This window comes from Chinchilla lanigera, unplaced genomic scaffold (assembly GCF_000276665.1).
Source record: "Chinchilla lanigera isolate Chin_1 unplaced genomic scaffold, ChiLan1.0 scaffold00004, whole genome shotgun sequence".
Classification (NCBI taxonomy): domain Eukaryota; kingdom Metazoa; phylum Chordata; class Mammalia; order Rodentia; family Chinchillidae; genus Chinchilla; species Chinchilla lanigera.
The window spans coordinates 36,564,211-36,591,896 of NW_004955405.1; the positions used below are offsets into that span (position 1 = coordinate 36,564,211).

General features: G+C 42.6%; 1 protein-coding gene across 2 annotated transcripts in view; it reads left to right on the top strand.

Moving 5' to 3' along the window:
* Ano4 (anoctamin 4) overlaps positions 1 to 27,686 on the top strand; it is a gene marked incomplete at its 5' end in the record, with an annotated part of 365,728 nt that overhangs the window by 214,198 nt on the left and 123,844 nt on the right. For both annotated transcript variants that reach the window (XM_005374542.2, XM_013518664.1), the window contains 2 exon segments: positions 2,674 to 2,810; positions 4,951 to 5,109. In XM_005374542.2, coding sequence (XP_005374599.2) covers positions 2,674 to 2,810; positions 4,951 to 5,109 — 296 coding nt within the window.

Below are 27,686 nucleotides of genomic sequence, written 5' to 3' on the forward strand. Positions count from 1 at the left end.
TTATGAAGAGAAAAGGGTTCTTTTGGTTCATGGTTTGGACAGTTGGTCCTATTTCATCTGGACTGCTGGCAGGACAGCACACTGTGCTAGAAGGCTCACGGCAAAGCAGAGCTGCTTCTCTCACGGCTGGGATGAGAAAAAGAGGAACAGGAAGGGTCCAAGGTCTCCTCCGGGATGTGCTCCCAGTGAGCGGAAGGCCTCACTTCCTCAGGTCTCCACCACTTCCCGCTAGGGGACTTAGCCTTCAACATCCAGGCCTTGGGGGGATGTTTCAGATTCTAGTATAGCAGCCTTCCTGAGAGAGAAATTTTCCAGCTCCACCTCAGCAGTGAGGAAACACAGCACACGTTCCCGTGGCTGGGTGACAGAGTTTGGAGAAGCTGGCAGGCCGTTTGATTTTGTTAACATGCTGCGTTTTTCCTATCCAGATCTCATCAGTACCCACGGGAGGTGGGTTTGATCACCGTTTAGAACTGTGGCATCCTCACTTGTGCATAAGAATTACGTGATGCAAAATGTAGATGCAGAGACCTAGGAGCATGCAGGGTTAGTGGAGAAGTGCCCTTGGTTACCACCGAGCTATGGCCACCTTAGAGCCAGCATTCAGTCACGCAAATGCCACGTGTTGAGGGTTTACTCTGCACCATGACCTCTACAGATAAGTCAAGACAGACAAGTTCTCTCCCCTGCAGAACTTGCAGTTTAGTATATGTGCTGCTGAAGCGCCCACAGAACTTGCACTTCAAAAAAGGTAAACAGCAAACAAGCAAGTAAACAAATGAATAAAGAGAAATTATAGATTATGTTCAGTGCTGGGAAAGAAATGAATAGTAAGCAGAGAATAATATGAGGAGGAGGAGCTTCATCACACAAAGTGGTGAGGGAAGCTATCTTTGATCTTGATACTTCCCGAAACCCTAGACACCTTGCATTTCCCCATCCCTGTCCAAGACTGGGCACAGAGCAGGGGCCCCTGCACATGGCTGTGTGTAAAGACCCTGAAGTTTTCATCTCTGTAGCTTTGTGGTCTAAGTGTATCCACTGACTTTTAATGCTGTACTAAGTTATCACAAACTTAGTGACTTTAAAAGCACTCACGTATCTTACCTTACAGCTCTGAGGGTCAGAAGTCCTAAAATCAAGGTGTCCATGAACCTCCTCCTGGAGACTCTGGGGGATATCTGTCTCCTGCTTTTTCTGTCCTCTAAGGGCACCTGCTTCCCTTGGCTCATGGCCCCATACTCATTTTCCAAAGAAACAGCACAATATTTCTAGTTCTTTTCTCTGATTTCTGACTCTCCTGCCTCCAGCTTCTAAAAACTCTTATCTTTACATTGGACCCACCCCGTGACCCAGGGCAGTATCTCCTTGGGCAATCTTTGGTTTAATCACCTTTCTAGCCCTTTGCCAGTACAAAATAATATACCCGCAAGGTTCCAGATATTAGATTACCTTTGGGAAAGGGGTGGTGATTCAGCTTATCACAGTAAGCAATCAAGTATCTCTCCACTTTATTCTTGTATGTGTACACTTTATTTTACAGCTTTTTTTTAGAAAAACTTGAAAAATTCAATGAGTTTCCTAAAATTAGAATCTGATCACCCCATCTAAGGAGATCATCCCTCTATCCTAACTCTGCTCTTCCCTGGAGAGCATTCACACTTTGCATTTCTTTGGTTTGCTGACATTCAGCCAGAAAGAAGGAGAGCCATGTCACCTTCATCCACCAGAGCACGACTGTCACACGCCTCTGTGCCTGACACAGTGTGCACGTCTTTAAACAGTTTTTGAATGAAAGAATAAATATTGTGTGCTTGGGTAAGAGGCGCCCAGCCTCCCATGAACTGTTTTTGAGTAGCAGCTTTTGGCAATGTGTAAACCCATGGCTATTTTTAAAGCATCAGAAGAAAAAGTGAGCTACAGGATTGGCCCCTAATTGAGTTGAGGATATCACCTCCTCTCCTCCACCGGTGCTGAGCTTTGCAAGGCTCTGTGCCTTCCGGCATGGTAATCTGCACCTAGAAGCCTGATATACAGCCCTTCATATAGCGAGCTGAGGTTAGCATCAGCAGCCTTCGAGGGAGCCCTTGAAAGCCTCCCACCATTACTTCAGTTCATCAGTGAGGAAGAAGGCAGGCAGAAAACCTAACTGCGCATTTCATTGTCGTGCTAGGTTTCCTGTGTTTGGCCTCTGAGAGATAACAAAGGAAGAAAAACAATCACGAAGCCGTGCAAGTGTCACTTAGCATGATGTCTAGCACTTAAATAAAAGAATAAAATTCATTAAAACAAAACAAGCTGGATCATCTCCAAACCAGAAAATACGTTCTTAAAAGTCTTCAGAGAAAGTACTTTATGCTAAACATCTACATGAAGGAAAGTTCAACAAACATAACCTGTTATCCCAGAAAACAAATTACACTTATATCATGGAGGTGCTGTGCATTGCTTCACATGGTCGTTAATCTTGCCTAATGAAGGCACTGTCACTGTATGGTCGAATAAGTCTCACCTCTGGCATCTTTTCTCGTAAGAAATGAAATCCCTGTCACTCAGCGTGTTAGTGAAACAACGAGGACATACAAAGCCCAAGGGAAATGTCTTCTCTTTCAGTGTTGGTTTCAAGATCTCAGATTCTTAACTCCACTTTTAATATATTTACTTTGTTTCCAGTGGCCAAGGATGTCAATATTCTTTTCGATGAATTAGAAGCTGTCAATAGTCCTTGCAAAGATGATGACTCCCTCCTTCACCCAGGAAACCTGACCAGTACTTCAGATGATGCCAGCAGATTAGAAGCAGGCGGAGAGGTAAGAGTGTGTGAGTGCTTATAAATACAATTCTTGATTCGGTTCGGAACATGTGATGTGTGTTGTAATGAACCTTTTAAAGTCAGGATCTCATCAAACTGTAGACTCCCGGGAAACAAGAAACAGGTTTAATATAAAATATACTTCTAATGTCTCTTGTGGTTTTAGCACATCTCAGGGATTCAAAATCTATCCGTGCTCAGGACAGATGGATGGTGTGCTTACCCTCTTATCCCTACAGACATTTGAATTATAAAAAGGAAAATTCTTAAAAGTGCCATGAATTTAAGATCTACATTCTGGGTGCTGTTAACGGGTAAAACAAGCTTTCTAAGGTTGAAATACCTTGTATAAATTCCCCCATCACACAGAATAGTGACCGCCTTCCAGAGGTTGTGTTGCCTGAAGCCCCTGTAATTGGGAAATTTCACTGCAGTTGTAAATAGACCCATATATGCCTGTGTCATTTCAGAAACAGAAGTAGCCTCATGGAGGCTACATCTCCTTACACTGTCATATTTCCTTTGCTCATGCTGTAGGCATAGGTGATCAGCACACAGAACCCGAGAAATTTAGATGTTTCATGTTCCCTAATGTTCTTGTGATTCCAGAGCTAATTGAACACTGGAAAAATGACAGCTTTAAACAGGAAACACTGTTAACGTCTACCAAGCTTCGCAGTGCAAACTCACAGTCTCACACGTGCTAAGTAAGCACCATACCACTGAGCTATACCCATGTTAAAAGTACTAAGTTGACAAAATAGTTTTCTTGCTCAGCAAAGAATAGTTAAGAACATGTTTGCTCAAGTAGCCTCCTGAGTGCCACTCGAGGCAAGGGCCAAAAACTGGCCAGCGAGAGTGCCTCACCCGTCAGAGCCATGCAGGCCAGCGCAGGTCCATGGGTGCTTCTGTCCTCTGGGCTGCGGTTATTTTTTGGATAAACTTGCAGGCATGGTTCATACTTGATGTTTTTTTTTCGTGCCATCTTGATTACAAGCCTAAGGAGCCTGGATGAAAATTCAACCCATTCCTTTTGTTCTTTTCTTTTTAATATATGTAGTATTTGATGACCACAAAATAATATTTGTAACTTCCATATTAGTTATGAGGTATAACAAAACGAACGCCTCGAACCACCATCCCACTTATGAATTAGAAAAGTATTTTTCAAGTGACAGTGACAACCTCATCATAGGTACTAGCTCCAATTATTACTTTTTGATGCCATGGAAAATTAACATTAGAGTGTATGCAAATAGAAAAGATAAATATTGCTTTGTGAAAATTTGTCTCAAGTATTTTGTATGTGTGTGTTTATGTATGTGCACCCCCAAAGAAAAAAGTCAAATGTTTTTCTTATTGTGAGAAAAAAAAATTGGGGAAGCATGGGTGTACAAAATCACTAAGACCACTGAGGCTATTTGAAATGCCATAGCCCTGCTCTACCGGAGGTACCATCCTCCTGAACTCCTGTGATTTTTTTATTCTTTTGCTCTGAAAATAGTTTTTCAACACATGTAGTCTTAACGTAGGATTTGCTTTGTGGTTAGTAAATGGCATCATGTGGTAAGAAGTCTTCTGTGACTTTTTTCCTGTCAATATTAAGAATCATTTTTTTTGTTAGGTACAACTATAGTTTATTCACTTTCACTCCTGCCTAACATTTTATCATACGCCTTTTGCATAATTTGTTTACTCATTTTCTGTCTGCAGTTATCTGAGTTGATTCTAATTTTTTAAAAAGTTCTACTGCTGTGAACGAAGCTATGAATTTTCATGTGCATGTCTCTTATTTGCTTTATCGAGAATTTCTGTGGAGTACTATGCCTCCCAGATGCTCGCTTTTACCAGGCAATGCCAGAGTGTGTTTCAGCATTAGTATACCAATTTTTACTCTCACCTACGGACGGTGAAAATTCTCAGTTGCTCCATATCCTTGTCAATGCTTGTAGGATTTTCATTATGTTTTGTTCATTTTCCTCAGTGCTTTTCCAAATGTGTTTCCTCTTTATATCTTTATTAAAGAAGATATAATTTTAATAAAAAGCAATGAAATATGCACTTAGCTTTCATGTGTCTTTAATGCCACTTACCTGCAGCGAAGGTTTACCAGCTGGTCCCTTTCTCTTTGTGTGCAGACAGTGCGGGAAAAAAACAAGTTAAATGGACTTTACTTTCGAGATGGGAAGTGTCGAATTGACTACATTCTTGTATACAGAAAATCCAGCCCCCAGACTGAAAAGAGAGAAGTGTTTGAAAGAAATATTAGAGCAGAAGGATTGCAAATGGAGAAAGAGGTAAATAGTTTGCTTGAATGAGAAAAAAAATACATATATATGTGTGTGTGTATCTACTCATAGTGAGTCCATTTTAAAAGTTGGCGATTAATCATCATATTAACAGAGCAGTTCACTGGTCAGAGTTTGCCAATCTGGAAACTGTTTCAGCAATTAGACTTTTACAGCTCAATCTGCCTTTGAGAGCATTTTAATGCCAAATGGGTCCCTGACAGTCAAAATACTTTATTCCAATTAAACGGATTATTTTGAAGTGCAATTATTGACCTGATGCGGTCGGTGCATCTGCTGCCTCTCCGTGTATGTGAATGGACGGCCTTCTTCACACATGGCAAAGCGAACTTTAGAGGAAGCGCAGCGCCCCGCAAGGAGACTACTGTTACATTTTAGGGAACATGATGAGGTTGGGCAGCCTTACACTCACGAGACATTTTTCTGGCTGAGTTGGTCAGTATCACCTGGAACTTACAAAATCATTCCAGCTTTAAGAGACATTCAGGTTGTTTTTGTCAGATTCCAAAGCTCAAGATTCCTCTCTCCCTTCCCTGTTTTCTCTGCCCAAGGGGAGAGATCTTTAAGTCAGACGAGGCTTTCCTTTGTACAGTACCTGTTACAACTCATGCAACCTGCTGGTTACATCAAGACATCATACATTATTATTCATTTATTGTAGAGACATTGGCCTCACTAGTAGTTCAGGCTGATCTTAAACTCACTAGATAGCCCAGGCTTGGCTTGAACTTGTGATTCTCCTGCCTCAGCCTCCCAAGTGCTGGCATTTTAGGTGTGCGCCACCATGCCTGGCTAAGACGTCATACATTAGAGATCTATCAGCCACACTGGTTATATCCTCTCAGGAGACTTCAGGTAAATGCCATTTTCCCCGTCGGTTTAATCCTCGAACACTTGTAACAGAGAAGCAGTATTTTTCTGGGCTATCTCCAACAAGAGAATTGGCAAAGTGGTGGAATGAGTGTTGCCTCAGTGAACAGGCTCTTCTCAGGAGAGGGGAGCCCGCTTGCTCGAAAGACCGTCTGCACGTGAGATTCCCCCGGAGCAGCGAGCCGAAGTACACCCCTTGCTGTTTCCTCTTTTGTGGGATTTGGAGAATGTTTCCTACGCCGGTTGCTCTTTTCTTTGATAAATCCCAAGTTTTGAAGTTCTCATTGAGATAATTATGCATTCTCTTTTCTTAACGTTGGTAGCACACGAATATGTTTATCCTTTAAAAATCTTCTCTTGTCTCTTATTCTTACTTCTTAGCTGCCGAATTTTTATGTGAGGAAATAAAACATCTGAGCGGTTACCTGACCTGAAATAGTGAAAGAAGTCCATTCTGACTCTTGTTCAGATCTTGATTTCCGTCAGAATAGACAGCGTTGTTCAATGGAGGAAAGATACTTTCCCCGCTTAGGCCTTCTTCTGCATAGGTCTTGTCAATGTCATTTCATGACTTACGGGTTAAAACTCAAAAGCCCGATCCTTTTCCAAACCACGGCTGTTCCCGGTGAGCGTGCCCAGCTCCTTGCCCTCAGCGGCCCGGGCTCGCGCAGGTGTCACGCACAGCGTCCTGTGTCCGCAGCGTGACAGGTGGACTGCATGTGTGGTTTCCCTTGTACACAGGATGATCTCGTTTCTTGTAATGTTAAAAGACTTAATAGCTAAGTATTTATCGTAAGGTATATTAGAACAAATAACAGTTGAGGAAGGGCATGGTCACCATACAGCAAAACTTCAAAAAAAAAAAAAAAAAAATTATCCCTTGCCAGCGTCTTCCTGCCTGTCCTTCCCCGCAGCGCTCTGTTCAGGGTCAGCTCCTAGGGCTTCCTCTTTCCCCGCCCTGCCTCAGCGCCTGCACCCAAAGGCACCTGCGGCTCCCTTGGCCCCCGGCGCTCCTTGGTGTCCTCCAACCTCCCCTAGCGGGGCAAGAATAAGCCTCAGCAGGCTGCCTTGCTCACGTGGCAGCAGGAAAAAAAATAGATAAAATTACTTTTTCTCTGCCACAAATAATTAAAATAAAATGCCCCTTGGTAGAACAATAAAAAAAAAAAATCTGCACATGCATTGCACTTTTAAATTTAGAAGGCACTGGAAGCACTTTTTAAAAACCAGTTTATTTGGACAGGGCAGCAGCAGAGAGGCAAGCATTTTAGTGGCTAGTTTAGTTTCCAGAGTTGTTCAGCCTTTCATGGGTTATAAAGAACTTACCAAGGTGAGAAAAAGGGGGGCAGAGAGAGAACCCCATTTCATGTGTGTCCAAATGACTGACACTAACTACACTTCATGAAGTAGTAGTGTCTTCTTCATCAGCTTGTTTCATGGTGTCTAACAACTGCGGAAAAGATGTTTCCCAGGCAAAGGTTTATGTTTCAAATGGATAAAGACCGGCTCCGTAGTTCAGTCTCTTTTAAACAATGAATTTCAAAAACCACAATGAAAGAGCTTCCTTAATTCATGGTGAAAGTGAGGACATCGTCAAATGTAATCTTTCTGAGAACCTTTGCCCGATGCTGATGAGTCAGCAGGTCAGCTCCGGCCTTGGGGAGGGGTCTTTACTATCGCGTACCCCACACTGCAAATTAGCCTGGAGAGAGCAATTCCTGTCAAAGTTCCCAAATGAAATGACGTGAAGTCTGAGCAGTTGGTTTTGGGGCATCTCTTTAAAGTGATTCCCTTTGGAAAGAAAAGTTTATATTTATTAATTCACATTTTCTATTTGTTTAATTTTTAGTCCTGTTGTTGGTCTGTTAGTACCTATTTTAAAGCTACTGTCATTTATAAGAGTTTTATCTTCTCTTTTGTGCTGTCTGTCAAATCATGGATGGATTGTGAATTATTTGGTTGTATGAGTACTGACTGTGTTAATGGAGAATATCCCACCCCCTTTAGCGTCATGTGGAACATGGGGAAAGTCTCTGATCATTACAGCAGTACAAAATAACTATCATTATACAAATCATACCATCTGGACAATAGCTAATTCATTCAACAAATATTTATTGCACACCCACTCTGTGTTAGGCATTGCTTTGAGCACTGGAAACTTAGCAAGGAATACAGAGACTGAAATTCTTGCTTTGTTGGAACTTCAAGGACAAAATAAATAAACAGAATGTGTAAAATATCAGTAAGTGCTAAGTAGAAAAAAGGAAAACAGGAAGTATGAGAAGAGATACGAATTCTATAAAAGTTGGCAGGAGAGGCCTCCTATCCAGAGAGAGAGCAGCAAGTACAAAGACCCTGAGGCAGAAATACACCTCATAGAATGTTCATAGGGTAAAGATGAGACCAGTATAATTGGAGTTGCTGAGCAAAGTGGAGCATGGTGAGAAATTTTATGGTATGATCAAAGTATACAGCGAATGTTTAATGAAAATAATCATAGTAAAAGACACATTGTCGTTAATTCTCTCAGAATACTCTCTATCACTTTGGACACACTTAGCCCATCATTCTTGTCACTTTCTGAAGCACTTCTGGAAGTCGTCTTTCGTGAGTTCTCTATGAGATGTGATAACAAATACAATGAATGCTGTTGCCAGGTACCACCCAATGGAAAAATAGGTTCATAAAAACATCATGGTGTGTTCGCACCTTATTCACCAGGTCTGGCACCATGCAACTTCTGGATCTTCTCCAAAGTCAAAATGACTATGAAGGTCATATTCATAATTGACTCAGGACATTGACGCAGCCACAACAGCAAGACTAAAACAGAGAACTTCCAGAACTGCTTAAGAAAGGGGAAAGAATGATGGGATAAGTGTGCTCAAAACTAGGCAGAGGGTTTTGAGGGGGTTTGGGGGATTTGACAGAGTGTCTTTTACTGTAATAAGTTTTTGGGGTTGTTATGGTTGATACATTGTGTCAACTTGGGGAGTCTAGAGGTTTGGCTAAGTGACTCAGCAGGAAGCCAGGGTGCTTACTTTGTATACATCCTGAGCCTGTGGGAGAGGAGGACATGGAGATTATGTGATAGCTACACGCCCCTTAGGTGGGGGTAGCCTGTTTATAAAGTAAGGCAGGGAAAAAGAAGCTGCTTGCCGCCATTCCTCCCTTTTGCTCTGGCTGCATTGCTGTTCGGCTGCCATTCCCCCTTGCTCTTGTTGCTTTGCTGTCTTCTGCCTAGGAGCCAACCAAGTATGGACTGAAACCTCCACAAACTGTGAGCCAAATAAACCTTTCCTTCCTTCATTTTGGGCATTGGGTATTTTGTCTCAGCAACGAGAGAAAAGTAACCAAGACAGGGGTCTTTTGAGGCAGGGTCTCACTATGCAGTTCAGGCTGACCTTGAGCTCACTTTGTAGTCCAGGCTGGCCTCGAACTCAGAATGATCCTCCTGCCTCAGCCTCCAGAGTGCTGGGATTACAGGTGTGTGCCACCACACCCAGCTTTACTGTAATAATTTTTTATAAATTAAAGACTCACTGAAGTTTTTCATCATATCTCATGTATAAGCAAGGGAACGGAAGCCAGAGGACATTGGATTTTAGCAGGTAATGGGGAAATTTAGCTTTTCTCTGGGTGACATGGGAAGCCATTGCAAAGTTTTAAGCAGAAGCATAAGAAGGTACAGTTTGTTTCATTAAAGCTGCTCTGGCTGCTTGATAAGATTTTTTTTTTTGTTTTTGTTTTTTTCTGGTACCGGGAATCGAACTCACACCCTTGCGCTTGCCAGGCAGGTGCTGTGCCACTGAGCTAAATCCCCAGCCCCTGCTTAGTAAGATTAAACTGTGGAGAGAGAGCAAAAAGCAGAGACACAGGATCATTGCAAGAATCCAAGGAAGGAATCATGGTTTCTCAGTAAGTCCACAGTAGAGAGGACAGGGAGGAAGGTAGGAAGTAGAGCTGATGGAAATTGCACAGACTGCATTATCAGAGGGAGAGATGAGTCATAGGATATTCATCTGCTATACTGTGTTCATCTATGCAATTGGGAGGAATTACCATTTATGGGGATTTGGAAAAGAGCTGGTCTTACTGTGAACTTGTTAAGCTTGGCTGCTCCAGTGGAGCTGTTGGGTGGAAGAATCTGGAATTCTGGGAGAAGCCTGGGCTAGAGATACTTATTTAGGTGGAACTTCCAAAAGAATGACTGCAAATAGAGGCCAGAAGAAGCACAAGGATTGAGTCACGGGGTACACTAATGCTACACACATGAGAGATAAAGAGAAGCCAGCAAAAGAGACAGAGAAGGAGCCACCAAGGAGCTCAAAACTCTAGATAGTGTGGTTCCTGGAAGAGAGTGCTTCAAGAAGCAGTGAGCAATGGATGGTGCAGGGTCCAGAGGGAAAGTTGGTATGGGACTTTGCTCTGTGAAGGGTTTGAGTGAGCTGGGGAGGAGAGGGCTCAGTGGAGATGTGAAGGTGAGAACATCGGCAAAGTACATTCAGAAAGACGGGAAGAGAAAATATGGAGGCAGCAAATATAAGTCGCTATTTCACGGATTTTTTTCACTCTTAAGGAAAGCAGAGAAATGGGATGAGAAGTTGGGTCAGCAGAGTTTCAAGAACTTTTTATTTAACATGGGAGAGCTAACTGCATATTTTCATGCTAATAGAAATTTCCAGTAGAGAGGGGGAAATTAATGTTGGAGAAAAAGAAGGGAGGTTTGTTGGAGCAATGACCTTGAAGTGTTAGAAAAAGAATAACCACCGGCTCCCCCCACTGCATAGACGCACCCACCTGCATCTGTCCCTGGGGTTAAAGAGGTGCCCTCTGGGGTCCTCACTGAGACCACACACACTCAAGGGTGGGTATCATTGATGTTTTTCCTTGAGAAAATGACAGGAATCATGTTATTAAAACTTTTACAGTCACATTTATTCAGCACCTATATTATAATCCCCATTTTACAGATAAGACAATTGAGGTAAAGCAGTAACCTTCCTCAGATGACCTGGACAGTAAGAGATAAAGCCAGGATCCAAACCTACTTCCTCTTTTCCCTCTCTCATGAGGATTCCTGGTCTCTAAAGGTGAATCTCAAGATGTGAGAGGTCAGGAGACAGACTGAGACGCTAGGTAGAATTCGAGGAGGAAAAGGAACCAGGAGAACTGGGGTGAACAATGAAGGTGATGAAGCTGGGTGCTCCCCGAATTGCGGTGGGTGTGCTTTGGTCTGCTTTACTCATGGATTTGAACCTTGGTGCAGGTACTTAAGGACTGACTCACTTGGGGCAATTTATAAACTCTCTGTATCTCCATTTCTACATATTCAGTGATGAGGGTAAGATCATTTACCAAGAATTGTTTTGAGGATTAAGTGAGCCCATGTATGTGAATGTATCGTGGTGTCCATCTTTGACTTTTTTCTGATTTACTTTTACTTTACTTTTTACTTCATGGTGTGGTTTTGTTTTCCGGGTATTTGTTCAGTTGCTTTCTGTTTATGGCAGTGATACCGGTTTTTCATGTATGACTGTGATATACAAAGTTTTTAAAAACACAGATAATCTTTTTTAAAGTAAGCGGATCTGAGGCAATAGATGAAATGCAATTTTTGAAGAACACCATCACATACAAGGTCTAGGACTCACAGCAGACGGACCCTAAGGTCTGTGATGCCAGCGCCCCTTCCACACTGTTGGGTAATTGCCTGCTTGAGCGCAGGAGGTGCCTGTGGCTGTGACTTGTCTTCAACCAACAGAATATGACATTGGTGGTAACAGAGTGTAGCAAATGGAATGGTGTCGCCATGGTAACCCCGCTCTGGTATGTGGGCCTCCGCCCAGCACTCTGAGTTGCGGTCCCCCTAAATACATAACTTTGGTTACTTTTTAACTAATGATTAGCATCAAATTATATAAATTGACATGTATGCATTAATGGGTCGAGCAATTATCTTTGAGGCTGTTGGAATAACTCAAAATACATTAAGCAACAAGTTTAGTATTGTCAAGGTTCGAACAGTTATTTGCTTTGAAATGATTTGGCTCTGGTTTCATCAAGGAAAGAAACGAACAATTGTTCTCCATGTCCATCCTAACCTTGCTTGACCCTCATTCAAGGGAAAACACTGCAAAGATTCCCCATTTAAGGCACTTTCTTACCCGGATCGTTCTCTCCTTCCCGGGTTTCCTGTCCACGCTGTCTGTTTTACACCCCTGTTTATGTTTGTAGCCACATCCGGCTTATCGCTTTCCCCCGATCGGAGCGTGAGGATATGAGCAGTGGTGCTCCATAAACTCCTACACAGTTAACAAACACAGTAATGCAGGTCTGAAGTAAACAAGTGTCAGGACATTCTGAACTCCAAGTTCCTATCCTCTCATACTTCTTGGTCTCAAAAGAAAAAACTCAGCTCTTACTCCACCTGGCTCGTTTCCACTTTCTTATGTGTCACACATATATATTTCCAAGGGCTTCCAGTTTCAGTAAAGAGAAGGAGAATTAAGGCAGTCCTAAGCACAGGGTGAAGAAAGTTGATTTCCTTCGGAATCTCGCAGCCCTGGAGATTCCCAGAGTGTCTTTCAGGAGTTACCAAGATTGGGCCACATTGGCGGTGACTTTTTTGTTAACTGGGTGGAATTTCCTAAGCAGAGGCAGAGCCTGAGATGAGGGTTCTTGTTGTTTGCCGGGGTGGTCTCGGGAGAAAAGTTAGTGGGAGAAGCAGGAGAGAAGATGTAAGCCATGAATATGACTTCAGCCAGACATGAACGTCAGCCAGATGCAACAGGGAAGCTCTGGGGAACAAGGTGCACCCCAGACAGGTGTCATCTCTAAGACCAGGGTCCCTGTGGCTGTCAGTCACTGGGGAAGTTCTGTGAAGGTGCTGGGAGGCGGGTACTGATCCCATTCGGCTGAGGGTGATTTTCCAGCACTCCTGGCAGCTCAGCTTCTGGGCTGGGTTCCATCAGCATCTGTTACCATGGGCACTGGGTTGGAAGAAGGGATGCTGCCAAAGCCACAGTATGCAGCCAGCTCACTGTGAGATTGTGGCGATCGAGGAATTCATGGCGATAGCACTATCTTTGCTGAGAGCGAAGAGAAAGCAAGTACACACAGGCATCTACTCTGATTTCATTTGTCAAGCTTTTCTTCCAAGTTAGGGACACTGCATCTTAAAGGTAAAGATTCTGTGTGTTGGTGTCATCACTTTGAGGGCAGAGGCTGTGTCATGCTGGCTCTTACATCCAGACCCTTAGCCCAGTGCTTAGCTAATGGAATTTGGAGTTTTCTACAGGACTATGCATGGCTGATTTCCATGGTGGGATCTGGGTAACACCAGTCAGTTCACTTCTGGGGTTTCTCAATGCTGAAAGTATTAACATTAGGCTAGTTTGTTATTGTAGAGGGCAATCTTGTGCATTGTAGGGTATTCAGTGACATCTCTACCTCTACCTAAAGATGCCAGTAGTACCCACTCCAAGTTATGCCAACCACAGATGCCTGCAAGCATCGTCATAACTCTTGGCAGGAGGGAGGAGCATCCTTGGCAGAGAATCACTGAATTAGACCCTCCATCCAGCGTTACAAGTCTGTTGCAGTCTGCAATGCAGTCAGAGGAATTGTAGGTATCTATTTCATCCTTTCATCCATGTGGAATAACTGATGGAAGATTTCTCCCATTTTGCATCTATTTTCTAAATAATTAAGCATACTGGTGCATTTTAGATACACACATGATCACATGCCTCAGAGGGAATTTGTACCTGTATATGATATATCTTGCTTGTTCCTTTCTTCCCATTCCTCTGCCCTCCTTTCAACCCTTCTTCCCCTCCTTTTGCCTTTACAAAAGCTTTGTTTCCATTTTTCCTTCTTTTCTCATTCATTTTCTTTCCCCTTCCTTCTTTTCTGCCTCCTCCATCCCTAGACACCCTTCCCACTTGAACATTTTCTTCCCATTTTACACTATTATAACTTTTAGTCCTTATTTACACTTTCAGTTTCTCACACCAGAGAAACAATGTGGTGCATACACATATGTGTTCAATTTATCTCACTTAAGAGTATGCTCTCAAGGGGCATCCATTTAGCTGAAATGTTTCAAACTTATCCTTCTTTATAGCAGAGTGATACTATATTGTATAAAAAAAGCCACACCTTCATTATCCATTCATTGGTTGATGGGTATATGGGCTGTTTCCAGGACTTACCTATTAGAGAGGTAATGTGTTTGGAGTTGTTTCCACATCTTCTAATCTGTTCCACTGATCCTCGGGTCTGTTTGTTTGCCAGTACCATGCTGTTTTTATCACAGTAGCTTTGTAGTAACATTTCAAGTGAGGGATTATGATGCCCTCTGCCTTGCCTTTGTTACCCAGAATTGTTTTTGCTATTCTAGGTCTCCTCTGGTTCCAAATGAATTTTAGAATTGTGTTCTCTAATTCTGTGAGATATGCCACTGATATTTTGATTGCCACTATAAACATGGGTATGAATATATCACTGTGACATGATGGTTTTAATTCTTGTGGGAAGATCTCAACAAGGGAAATAGTTAGGTCAAGTGGAACCTCTAGTTTTAGTTTGTTGAGGAATCTCCACACTGATTGCACCAGTCTACACTCCCACCAACCGTGACGAAGGGTTCTTTTTTCCCCACAGCCTCACCAGCATTTGTTATTGGTTGATTTCCAGACAATAGCCATTCCTTCTGGAATGAGATGGAATCTTAGATTGTTTTAATTTGCATCTCTCAAATGACCTGTGATGTTGGACATTTTTAAATACATTTATTTGCCATTTCTACTTCTTCATCTGAGCACTGTGCATTCATTTCAGGTGCCCATTGAGTCTTTAAATTTGGGGGGTCTGATGCTTTGGAGTTCTGTATATATTCTAGATATTAGTCCTCTGTCTGAAGAACAGCTGGCAAACATTTTTTCCCACTCTGTGGGTTGTCTCTTCACTCTGTTGGTTGTTTCTCTTGCTGTGCAAAAGCTTTTCAGTAAGATGAGATCCCAGTTATTGATTTATCATTATTTGCATATGACATGATACTCTACATTGAAGACCCAAAAGACTTCTAGATTTCATAATCAAATTCAGTTACATAGCTGGATACAAAGTCAACACTCAAAAACCAATGGCACAAATAACAAACTCACTAAGAGAGAAATTAGGGAAACCACACCTTTTACAATAACATTTAAAAAAATGAAATACGTAGAAATCAATCTAACAGAGGAAGTAAAAGATCTTTATGTTGAAAACTACAGTACTCTGAAAAAGGAGATCAAAGAGGATATCCAAAAATGGAACAATATCCCTTGTTCTTGGGTAGAAAGAACCAATAGAGTGAAAAGGGACATACTCCCAAACTATTACCCAGATTTAATACAATCCCAATCAAAATATCAATGGCATATCTCACAGAATTAGAGAACACAATTCTAAAATTCATTTGGAACCAGAGGAGACCTAGAATAGCAAAAACAATTCTGGGTAACAAAGGCAAGGCAGAGGGCATCATAATCCCTCACTTGAAATGTTACTACAAAGCTACTGTGATAAAAACAGCATGGTACTGGCAAAAAACCAGACCCGAGGATCAGTGGAACAGATTAGAAGATGTAGAAACAACTCCAAACACATTCAGCCACCTTATCTTTGAGAAAAAGGCCAAATACCTTCACTGGGAGAAACATAGCCTTTTTAATGGTGCTGGAAAAACTGGCTTTGCACATGCTGAAGACTAAAACTAGACTGATGTCTTTCAACATGCACTAAACTCAAATCAAAATGGATCAAAGATCTAAATATTAAAACAGAAACACTAAGTCTGCTGAAAAAGAAAGTAGGTAGAAATCTTGAAGCCATAGGGCTAGGCAAAGACTTTATGAACAAAAGACCGATCACAAAGGAAATATCACAAAGAATCAACAACTACAATCACTCTTAATATCCGGCTCTTGAATCATTAAGGAGGCCTCTGCATTTAAGAGAAAAAAATAGGACATGAGTTAAGACTGGCCATCCAAGTCGGACAAGGGGGATTTAAATCTGCTTAGTACTTCACCATCTATATAAGTAAATAACTGGGCAAAGATTTTTAGCTCCTTTGTCACTCAGTTTCCTTGTTTTTTAGATAGTCGATCATGCCTATCTTGTGGTGTTACTGTGCATTTGCACAACCTGCTGAGCTTAGGAGAGCCTGGCACATATGAAGTGCTCTGGAGTGGTCCTTGGTGGTACTGATGAAGAAAGGAGTGGCTGTCATCACTGCTTATCCTATTTTCCAGTGTCAGGCATCCATCATGTCCCTATCATCTCTTGGCCTGAGAGTGCCTAGGCTGTGTCTAGGAAAGGTATCTGTCATCTCAGGAAAACAAGGGCTGCCAAGGTTAAACCCCACCTCATCACCACGACTCAGCCTCATGCCCCGGATGAGTCCAGAGAAACAGGGTGTGATTCTTACTATCTCCTTAAACCGGTTTTGTCACAACGGTGATGGTAGGAGGGCTGCTCTCTCCACTTTTTTTTTGTCTTTTTCAGACAGGGTCTCGCTATAAAGTTCAAACTGGCCTTGAGCTCACTTTGTAGCCCATCTTTCCCTTTTTACCTCCCAGTTTAATTTTTGAGACCATTTTAAAGACCTGAGGGTCATATGATCTTAGGAACTGCTTTTGTTCATTTAGGAAGACAAAGTTGAAGCAAAACATTTCTGCTGCCAGGTCAAAATGACCAGTACAAAGTTATTTTGAACTGATTTACTAGAGGATTATCCTAAATCAATACGTATTTTATATGACTCATGCCTATTTCTTCACTCAAGATAGAACAATTTAAAGGAGAAAAATATCCATTGCGCAAGAGAAGCTGAAGAACTGAAGTTAAAGAAAGAATTGCTGCCACCTCCCACAAGAAGAAACATAATCGGAAAGATCTCTCAGTGGTCTAAATTGAGCTTTTCTGACACAAAGCACATTTTTTGTGGTCATTGTTAGGTACTGAATGCAAACATTATAGTGTATCTTTGAAAGGAGCTGAAGTCTTTTCTTTATGGTGTTATTTTTGTATCTGCTTTTTTTTTTCTTTAACCACATTATGTTAAATTGCTGAAAGTTATGCAAAGTGTATGCTACACTATGACCCCAATTATTCACTAGTGACCTGGAGAAATTTAAGAGCTTTAAAGTATCCAGAGAACTGTAAATCCATGGTTTCCTGTTTCTAACCCTTATGAGTAAAAATTTGAGAAAAATTAATTGCAAACTGAATTTTTAAAAAATCAAGCCTGATACTGTGTAGGTGATATGTAGCACTGTCTCCTAAAACAGGCCCTAACTTACTTTCTCTTTTTTTTCTTTTGTAATTTTATTGCTACATGTTAAGTATACATAATGTTAACATTCATCACAGGGAATTTGTAGCTGACCATGATATATATTGCTTCTTCTTTTGTTACTGTTCCCCTACCTTCCCTTCAGTCTCTCTTCTCCTCTTTATTTACAAAAAAAAAAAAAGCTTTTCTTTGTATTCCCCAACTATTTTGGGGTAAAAAGCTTTATTTCCATTTTTTCCTTCTATTCTTTCTTTTTCTTTTCAGTTCTTTCATTTCTCCCTCTCCCCTTCCTTGTTTCCCTTTTCATCTGAACATTTTCTTCCTATTTCACAGTATTTATTGTAACTTTCGGTCCTTACTTACACTTCCAGTTTCTCACACCCCAGAAACAATGTAGTATTTAAACGTGTGTCCAATTTATTTCACTTAAGAGTATGATCTCAAAGCACCTTCATTTAGCTAGAAATATCTCAAGCTTATCCTTCATGGCAGAATAGTACTCCATTGTAGAAAAAAGCCACATCTTCTTTATCCATTCATTGGTTGATGGGCATTCGGGCTGTTTCCAAAATTTAGCTATTACAAACTGTGCTGCTGTGGTCATGGATGTGTGTATATCAGTGAAGTCTGATGCTTTTAATTCTTGTGAGAAGACACCAAGAAGAGAAATAGCTGTGTTGAATGGCACCTCTAGTTTTAGTTTTTTGAGGAATCTCCACACTGATTTCCACAGTGGCTGCACCAGTCTACACTCCCATCAACAGTGGAGAAGAGTTCCTTTCCCCACAGCCCCACCAGCATTTGTTTTTGGTTTATTTCTTGACAATAGCCATTCTTTCTGAGGTGAGAGGGAATCTCAGCATTGTTTTGATTTGGATCTCTCAAATGACCCGTGATGTTGAACATGTTTTTAATATATTTATTTGCTGTTTCTCCATCTAAGAAGTGAGTATTCATTTCAGATGCCCGTTTTTGGATTGAATCTTTAAATATGGGGGAGTCTGATACTTTGGAGTTCTTTATATATTCTAGATATTAGTCCTCTGTCTGAGGAACAGCTGGCAGACATTTTTTCCCACTCTATGGGTTGTCTCTTCACTCTGTTGGTCATTTCTCTTGCTGTGCAAAAGCTTTTTAGTAGAATGAGGTCCAGTTGTTGATTCTTTGTGGCATTTCCCATGCAATTTGGCTTTTGTTCATAAGGTCTTTGCCTACACCTTTGTCTTCAGGAGTTCTACATAATCCTTCTCCAGGAAGATTTAGTGTTTCTGTTTTAATACTTAGATTTTTGATCCATTTTGATTCTGGTTTAATGCACGGTGAGAAGCATAGGTCTAGTTTTAGTCTTCATCATGTGCAAAGCCAGTTTTTCCAGCACCATTAAAGAGGCTGTCTTTCTCCCAGTGAAGGTATTTGGCTCCTTTGTCAAAGATAAGGTGGCTGAATGTGTGTGGAGTTGTTTCTACATCTTCTAATCTGTGCACTGATTCTTAGGTGTGATTTTTTGTTTTTTGTTTTTCTTGCCATGCCGTGCTGTTTTTATCACAGTAGCTTTGTAGTAAAATTTCAAGTCAGGGATTATGATGCCCCCTGCCTTGCCTTTGTTACCCAGAATTGTTTTTGCTATTCTAGGTCTCCTCAGGTTCAAATGAATTTTAGAATTATGTTCTTTAATTCTGTGAGATATGCTATTGGTATTTTGATCAAGATTTGCTTAGTCTTTTATCTTAAGTGCATTTTAAGAGTAGTCAGTGATCAGTCCATTTCCAAAGGATCCAGGCATTCATTCATTCATTCATTCATTCCTTCATTCATCAAATACCTAATGAATATTTATATTATTGGAGAAAGAGAAACAGTCAATAAGTATATCAGGTACAATTAATGCTATGGACAAAAATCCTGCACTACTGGAATGGCATCACCGTTTCATTTTTGGAGTTTAAAGAACAACGCTATGATAACGGGCATCTGTTGTAATTTGCATCCCTAAACCCAAGTCAAGGTTGCGATTACCCCATTATTTTTCACACTGTCAGGATTACCTTTGCCTGCTGTTTCCCCTTAGGTTGAGAAGAGTGTAGGAAGAGCAAATGGATCAAGTAAATCGGGGAGAAACCCAAGAGGAAACTGGCTGGATTTGGCTGGGGTAGAGAAGAGGCTAGGAGAGTTCTTACAGGGCACAGAGCAGGGGACAAGAAAGCACATGGGCAGCAGGGGGACCTCTGGAGGCCCCACTGGTTGTGATCCCTTCCTGACTGTAACTTACAGTTGGCTGGTTCAGCTTCTGCTGTGAGTACCGCCTCTTCACTTCTGTCTGCCCCTGCACCTAGACATACCTCTTTCACAGTTCTTCCCTAGTACACGCAACTGCTTGACCCCTCTTTGAGAGGGAATTGTGCAGAAAAGCTAGCCACTCTGTTCCTCTCTCAGGAATGAAGCGTTTAGTGTAGCAGATTTCAGCACTGCTGAAAAGGCTGGGGAGGGAGTGTGGGGGTGCCACCTCTACTTTCAGCTCCTTCAGCCCGAAGCGCATCAGTGGGGCCTCCTGGAGCAGGCCTGGAAGCCACAGGGATCTCAGAGTGGCTCACTGCAGCACAAATGAGTCTCAAAACCTCACCTGAAGCTGCTTCAAACCTGACACCTGCCTATACATCTGCCACTCCCTGCTTCCCTGAGGGTTGCAATGGCCCTCCTTTTCCAAGTTCCAAATCTCACCTGAGCACACCTCACTGTAGAGCCCTCACCTGAGCAACCCTGGTCTGATGGGAAGGGAGATTTGGAAACTGTTGCCCCAACTTCTCTTTGAGAAAGCAGAGAAGACCTCAGATGGAGCTGCCAGAGATGCCAAGCTGACAGCCTTCACCATGAGGGAGTCCCCAGCCTTCCTCCTAACAGCTCTGACTTCCAGCTGACCTTTTTCTTAAGGCCAGGTCAGCTCCCTTTCTGTAAAACCCAAATAGTTTCACATTGTGACATGAGCTCTAACACATGGCTTCTAACACATGGCTTCAAGATGACAGAGAAGCAGCTATTTCTGGCTTCTCACACACACCTGGCTGGATAAACTCTCCACAGAGAGTCCCTCCTGCACCCACACTTTGACTCTGATGCTGACAGTGGACAGTTGTCTTTGTTCAAGCCAGAGTTGAATCTATTGAGACCCGGTTTGAGGGAGTTAGCAGTAATCACAAGTTCACACAAGGAAACACCCCTGTTTGTGATGAAGGGGAATAAAAAAGGAAGAAAGATCAGGTGAAAGTTCCTTGCTCCATAACTGCCCATGGAGGTATAAAAAATGGTTCCCTGGCACATTCCTGTAATCCCAGCATTCGGGAGGTTGAGGCAGGAGGATTGCTGTGAGTTCAAGGCCAACCTCAGCTACAAAGTGAGTTCAAGGCCGGCCTGAACTGCATAGTGAAACCCTGTTGAAGAAGAAAGAGAAGGAGGAGGAGGAGGAGGAAGGTTCTCTTCACCACTTCTAGCCCCTACAATGCTCAAAGAATCCTACACATGCGTATTTTGACACCTTGTTATATTCCAGGCCCTCTGCCAGGTACTGGAGAACCAAACATGGAGAAAAAGTGTTCCAGTTATCTATTGTTGCATAACAAACAATTCCATAGTCACTTAAAAACATTTGTTTATTTTGTTCTCAAATCTGCAGTTGGGTAAGGCTGAGCAGGGACAGCCTCTCTCTGCCCCAGGGGGGCAACGGTGGTCCTAGGACCTAGAAGAGCCCCTGTTCAAGTAACTTCACAGGACTAGAAGATGGTACAGGCTGTCAGTGGGGTGCTCAGCCAGGGCTGGGGGGCTGCAGGCCTGGGCTCCTTTCCATGTGGGCCTCTCCAAACTCCTTAGGCTTCCTCAAGTGTTGGAGGCTACATTTTAAGATAGACATTTACTTCCATGACCTAGCTGCAGTGGCAATTTCTGCAGAACTCCATTGGTAAAGACAAGATCAAAGAGGACATGGGTTCTATCTCCTGATGGAGGGTGGAAGAATTCTAGAAGATGCAAAGGGTGAGAGAGAATGTGGGGACCATTCTGGAGTTATCATTGCTGGAAAATACAACCTGCCATGACAGATATGCTCAATGTGCCTGACGAGCTCACTGATCAGCGATGAAGGCAGGCAGGGAATAGAAAACAGTCTGAGACGTTTCTATGCAACATTAAAGTTTAATACTTTGCCCAGAGGTCTCAGGAAGTTTAAAAGAGGTGACCTCAGTTTTAAAAGACCTCAGTTTTAAAAGTCCTTATGTGTTAGTTACTTGTCCCATTGCAGAGACAAAATACCTGACACCCAAAGTTAAACAAGGAAAGTTGACTTGGCTCACAGTTTGTAGAAGTTTCAGTCCATCTTTGGCTGGCTCCAAGGCAGGATGGCTCAGCAGACAGGCATTGCAAAGGAGAAACAGTTTATGGTGGGCAGAAGGCAGCAAAGCCAAGAGACAACCAGAGCTCTTTCTATCCCTTATATCTTATCCAGGATACTTAGGGTAAGTAGCACTCACACCCTTAACCCTAGTGCCCTTGATCCTAGCATTGCACCATGAATCTATTCCAGCATCACACATTCTAGATCCAGCCACCTGTGAAAAAGCCCCTCCTATGACTGCATGAGGCTTTGGGGGGACATCTAGACACAAAGCATAACACCTTACTGAGCTGGAAAGCAGAGGGCATGGCATTCCAGGTGGCAGCACCATGAGCAAAGGCTCAGTGAGCAAGCCACCCTGGCCCATGTGTACATCACTGGCTCCCCATCAGAGTTGGACTGGGTGAGGACTGCATGGCTTTCTCCAAAGCACATGGCTCAGCCCTTTGTCTTGACCTTCTCACTGTTATGCTCACTCAGCACCTTCCCATGGCTCTAATGCAAGTCAGAGGCAACTGTTCTGAGCCTTAATGACAGGGCCGGCTCCATGTGTACTTTTTAGTCCTTTATTCCCCAATATTCTCACTTAATGTCGTTTAGCTTCTTTATAATCAAATCGATACCATTATGCAATGCATGACTGACCATTGCAATGAATGCTTAAATTTTAAAAAAATATATTACAGTAAAAGACACATTATGATTAAGCCCCCTCAGAATTCTCCCCCTCACTTTGAATGCTTTTCCCATCCTCCTTGCCACTTTCTGAAGCAATTCTAGAAGCTTTCTGAATGACTTTAGCTGTGCTGTCATGCCTGCCTCCAAGTCCTGAATCTAATCAAAACGTTTACCTTTCATGGTCATTTTGACTTTGGGGAAGAGCCAGCAGTCACATGGTGCCAGATGTGGTGAACAGGATGGGTGAGGACATACGCTGATGTTTTTATAAGCCTGCCTTTCCCCCGAATGACACTCAGCAGCAGCTTTCGTCATATTTCTGGTCACACCTCGTGAAGACATGAATGAGGACTCCCAGTACTGCTTCAGAAAGTGGCAAGAGTGACATGAGGGTTTGAAGCAAGGGGAGGACACTGAAGGGATTAATGGCGCTCTGTCTTGCTGCAATATTTTTTATTTAAACATTCACCATAGAGTTGGATCGCACCTTGCACTTGCGTTTAAATAGAATCATCCCATGATAGATTTCTGTCAGGCCAAGCATTTCACCAAGTCACCAGTCCCAGCTCTCATGACCTTGATGGTCCTCCAGGAAGATGGCAGCTGTTGCTCACCTTATGGTCCTTTGTTGTTTAGCTCCATTTTCAAATCTCACTTTTTCTACGCATGCTGGAATTAAAAAGAGCTTCATAGAAAATGAACAGGAGATCAGGCTGAAGAATGAAACTATACTACCTATGATTTCTTTGACCTTATCAGGCCAGCAGGCAGGAAAGAAATTACACATGATGAAACCTTGAGCCATTAGTGTTTTGGAGATGCATTATGTTATCCCTGGGGCCCCTCTTCCTCCTCACTCTGAAGATTCTGTGGCTCAGTTAGGAGATTATTTTGTACTGTACAACAGTAAATCACCTTGGCATTTGTTTGAGGCTACCTTGATTCATTTTCGCAAGTTCTAATAAGTGCCTGTGGGTCTTCCAAAATCTAGTTCTTCATTCAATGGCTCACAGATAACATTGTGTGGTTATGAAGCATTAACCTGCTTGCAATTTCTCCTCATTTCTGGAAGGGACCTCCCACACTGCAGTTCTCTGTACAAACTCCAGGTGAATGAAAAACGATTATGTCTTGCTCCTCTATGTCACACAATGCTGTACTTGGTTGGCAAAATAAAGATCAGCAACTGGGAAGTAAGTACTGATCTTAGTTTGTGATTTTCCTTTGTTTCTTTTTTCTATTTATATGTAACAAAGCATGATGGTTTGTGTCTGGATGTCCCATGTGTCATCATGCTCCCCACCAGAGCCTCATGAGGTGATGACGGGTAGGCTTCTCAGAGGTGGCTGAGTCTAGAGTTTGTGATTGGTTCATTGTCTAGTGCTGGGACTGAGGCTGTGATTGCTACATCCATGTTGGGTTAAATAACCCTTAGTTATTGCAGGCTGATCAGGCCCGCAATTTCCCAAGCGAGTGGATGGTGAAGGCTTAAATAAATGAGACAACTGAAATGATTTCAGGGCTCCAGGAGGGTCTCACTCTTTTACAGCTTTGATATTCTCTGAGTTTAGCCAAAGACTTCTCTGGGTAGCCCATATTTATTTGGTTTACCAACAAAGGAGGAGGATACTCAAGAAAAGGTGAGAATCTGGGTAGGACTTTTTCAAGTAATACATTATGATAATTTAGGAGAACTATGTTATTTCCAGGAAGGCCTTCACAGCAGGAGTGAGATGCCTGCAGCTAGTTTCCTCTAAGTTAATTGGGGTTGGAGCCAGACATCCTCAGCTGTGGCTTTATCTTGTCCTTGGAGGTGTCACAGCTTCACAGGCCAATACAGACCTCAGGGTAACCAGGAACTCACAGAGGTTTACTTACTATGAGTCCACTACCTATCTTCAGACAAGGTGCCTAAGCTTCAGACAACTCACAAGTAAACACGGAAAGCCAATTGGTTAATATTAAATCCAGCTCAGAGCCACTTTGTAGTGGTCTCCAACACATCCACCCTAGGGCAGGTAGCCTGCATACAATAAAAGGGAGGGAAAAGAGGCTTGTTTCCCCTCTTTTGCTCTGGTTCCTTTTGCTGTCTTCCACCACCTTAAACTGTTGCCCTGTGCCATGCCACCCTGTCTTGGACCCAGCTGATTGTGGACTGAAATCTCCACCAACTGTGAGCTAAATAAACCTTTCCTTCCTTAATTTGGAGCATCAGGTATTTGAGAAGTAACTAAGACACATAGTTATACCTAATTTCCCCTGTAGAATAAAGTCTCACTGGGGAAGAGAGTTACAAGTAATATCTCAAATAGTTGGACCTGATTGTTAGAACTGACCTGCTTCGAATGGGCTTAAATATTCCAAGAGCATCACTGGGAACTATACTGAACATAATAATGAGCCCGCTGATGAATTGCCACAACCATTGTTTTGAGGACCGTCTCATTTCCCTCAGTACATAGCTGCAATTCCACGGCCCATCACTGTGGCCACCCACTTGCAAGGCCCTGATTCATCTCCATCTACTCCTTTGACTTTTTTGCCTAGCGAAGCCTTGAGTTCAATTACTTCTTACCTTCTTTGCTTATGCCCCTGGTTGAATGTTGCTGAAGAAGACTTGCTGACCTATTCACTTTATTTTAAAAATTTTTTAAAATTTTATTTTATGAGTGTGTGTTTGTGGTACATGCATTTTACAGTCACCTTGAGGAGCTGGTACATGTATACAGTACAGATTGTTTCTTTTCTTAAATCCCCTTCCCTCCCCCTCCCTCTCTCCTCCCCTTGTTCCCCTCTCCCCTTTTCCACTCATGTTGATCTTGCTCATCTTAGCTCACGTTTATGGCACATAATGTCCACATTCATTGTGGTTATTAGGACCTTGTACCTGGCACATCTTTGCTCTACCTATTTCCCCATCCCCTCCTCTTGCCCCTTGGCTTTGGTCCTCTGGACCCCTTCCCATCTGCAAGAGACCCTCCCCTTGACCCCATCTATCCTTCCTTTACTTTTCTCTTTGTACTTCACCTTACTCAGATGAGAAATACCATACGGTATTTAAATTGGTGTGTCTGATTTATTTCATTCAACATTATATTTTCTAGGTGCATCCATTTTCCTACAAATGCCTCAAATTTGTCCCTATTTATAGTAGAGTAGTATTCCATTATATATAGATAGCACACTTTCTTTAGCCAGCCATCTGTTCATGGGTATACAGGCTGTTTTTAGGATATAACTATTATGGATTTTGCTGCTATAAACATTGGTATGCATGTGTCATTGTAGTATGATGTCATAGCTCTTTGGGGAAGATATCTAGAAGAGGAATAGCTGGGTTATATAGAATTTATACCTTTAGTTCCTGGAGAAATCTCCATACTAATTTCCATAATGGCTGTATTAGCTTTTCCCACTAACAATGTATGAAGGTTCCTTTTACACCACAGACATGCCAGCATTTGTTATTTTTGATTTCTTGGTGATGGCCATTCTTTCTAGAGTTAAGATGGAATTTTTTGCATTGTTTTAATTTGCATTTATCTAATGGCCAGAGATGCTGAACATTTTTCATGTGTTTATTGGCCGCTTGTACTTCTTCCTCTGTGAAGTGCCTGTTCATTTCACTTGCCCATTTCTTGATTGGATCTTTAATTTTAGGTGGTCAATTTTTTTTTTTAAGTTCTTTATCTTTTCTAGATATTCATCCTCTGAGGAGTACCTGGTAATTTTTCCCCTATTTCTGTAGGCTGCCTCTTCCCTCTACTAACTGATTATTTTGCTGTACAGAAGCTTTTTAGTCAGGTATAATCTTAACCAGTTCACTTTAAATCATGACCACATGTTTTGCTGAAGAATTGATACTGAAGGATTCCTAGGGAGTCTCACAGTTTTGCCTTCTCCCCTGCACAGTAATTCAGTAACTTTATCCCTCCTTCACTTCCCTTGCACTCAGTCATTTTAAACGTTAATCGTTCTATAAATACGTGGTGCTTGGCATGATTCTAGGTGCTGGGGTCTGTCAGTGAACAAACCAGGATCCCTCTCCTTAGGGAACTCATGTGCTTGGGAGGGGACAGTGAACAGCAAGGGTAATCAGGCAATAGCATAGCAGGTCACAAAGAGATAAATAGGGTGTCAAAGACAATGCTAGGGCAGAGTACGAATGTGCGAATACTAGGGGTGAAGGGATAGGAATTTTAGATAGGGCACTGGATGTGGGCTCCTTGAAGGTGACATGTGCCCAGCCAGAAAAGGTGAGGGAGCTGGCACCTTGTTTCACTTCTTCTCAGCTGCTCTCACTGCCTGGAACAGGCACTGCTGATGGCCTTGCTGTAGCTTGGACAGGAAGTGGAAACGATCAGACAGGATTTTCTGCATTTCTCTCCACATTTCCCGCCTCTCCTCTTGTTCCCATGCAGAAAGTGCCTGCTGCTCTCCCAGGAGCTCCTGTGTCATTCGTGGAGTCCCTTCTCATGTCACTTTCTCAAGCTTTTCACCCTGTCACTGGTTCTCCTCTGCTTCATCATCACTTTGGCCTCTCAGCTCATCCCTAGAAACAGAGTTGGTCCTGAAGCTCAGATCCTGAGAGGAAAGGTCCTGCGATGCCATCTTCCCCACCTCACGATTATCACCTTGTCAGTGACACTTCAGAGAAGGACTTCTTGAAAGATTCATGTGGTGTCCTGTGTCCATTTCTTTTCTCCCTCATCATTCCATGGAAACTGGTCTTCTAAAGGTTCTTCACCCATGGGCCGTTCTTTCCTTGATAACCTTCGTTCCTTGACTCAGGAGACATCACCATTTTCCCAGAGGTCCTCTTTGCTCACTTTCTTGTTTACTCTTAGAGATCAGGGGGTCTTAAACCCTGCCACTGGGTCCCCTCTCCCCTGAACTGCTAGCTTCCTGTGACCTCACCCAGCATCACTGCTTTGTAAATTTACTGCACATCCCGATAGGCTTTGTTGTTCAGAGGGCTAGGAGGAGGACTCACTTGGAGTCAGGATGAGGGACAGAGTGTGAGGACTTCTCTTTGCAGTTGCCAGAGAACTGGCATGATGGAAACTTCATTCAGACACCCACATCGTAGTAGGAAAAGATGGATCAAACAGTGGGTTGTCAAGGGTTCACAGTTCAGTGCCTGAGCTCCTGCCGTGACTCCTATGCAGCCATGAAGTGGCCCAGCGGGCCACAGATCTCGGGCTTCCAAGTGCCCAAGGCAGGAGAGTTCAGTGCCAGGAGCACAGGAACATCTCTATGACACTGTGCCAAGTGTGTATGCACTGC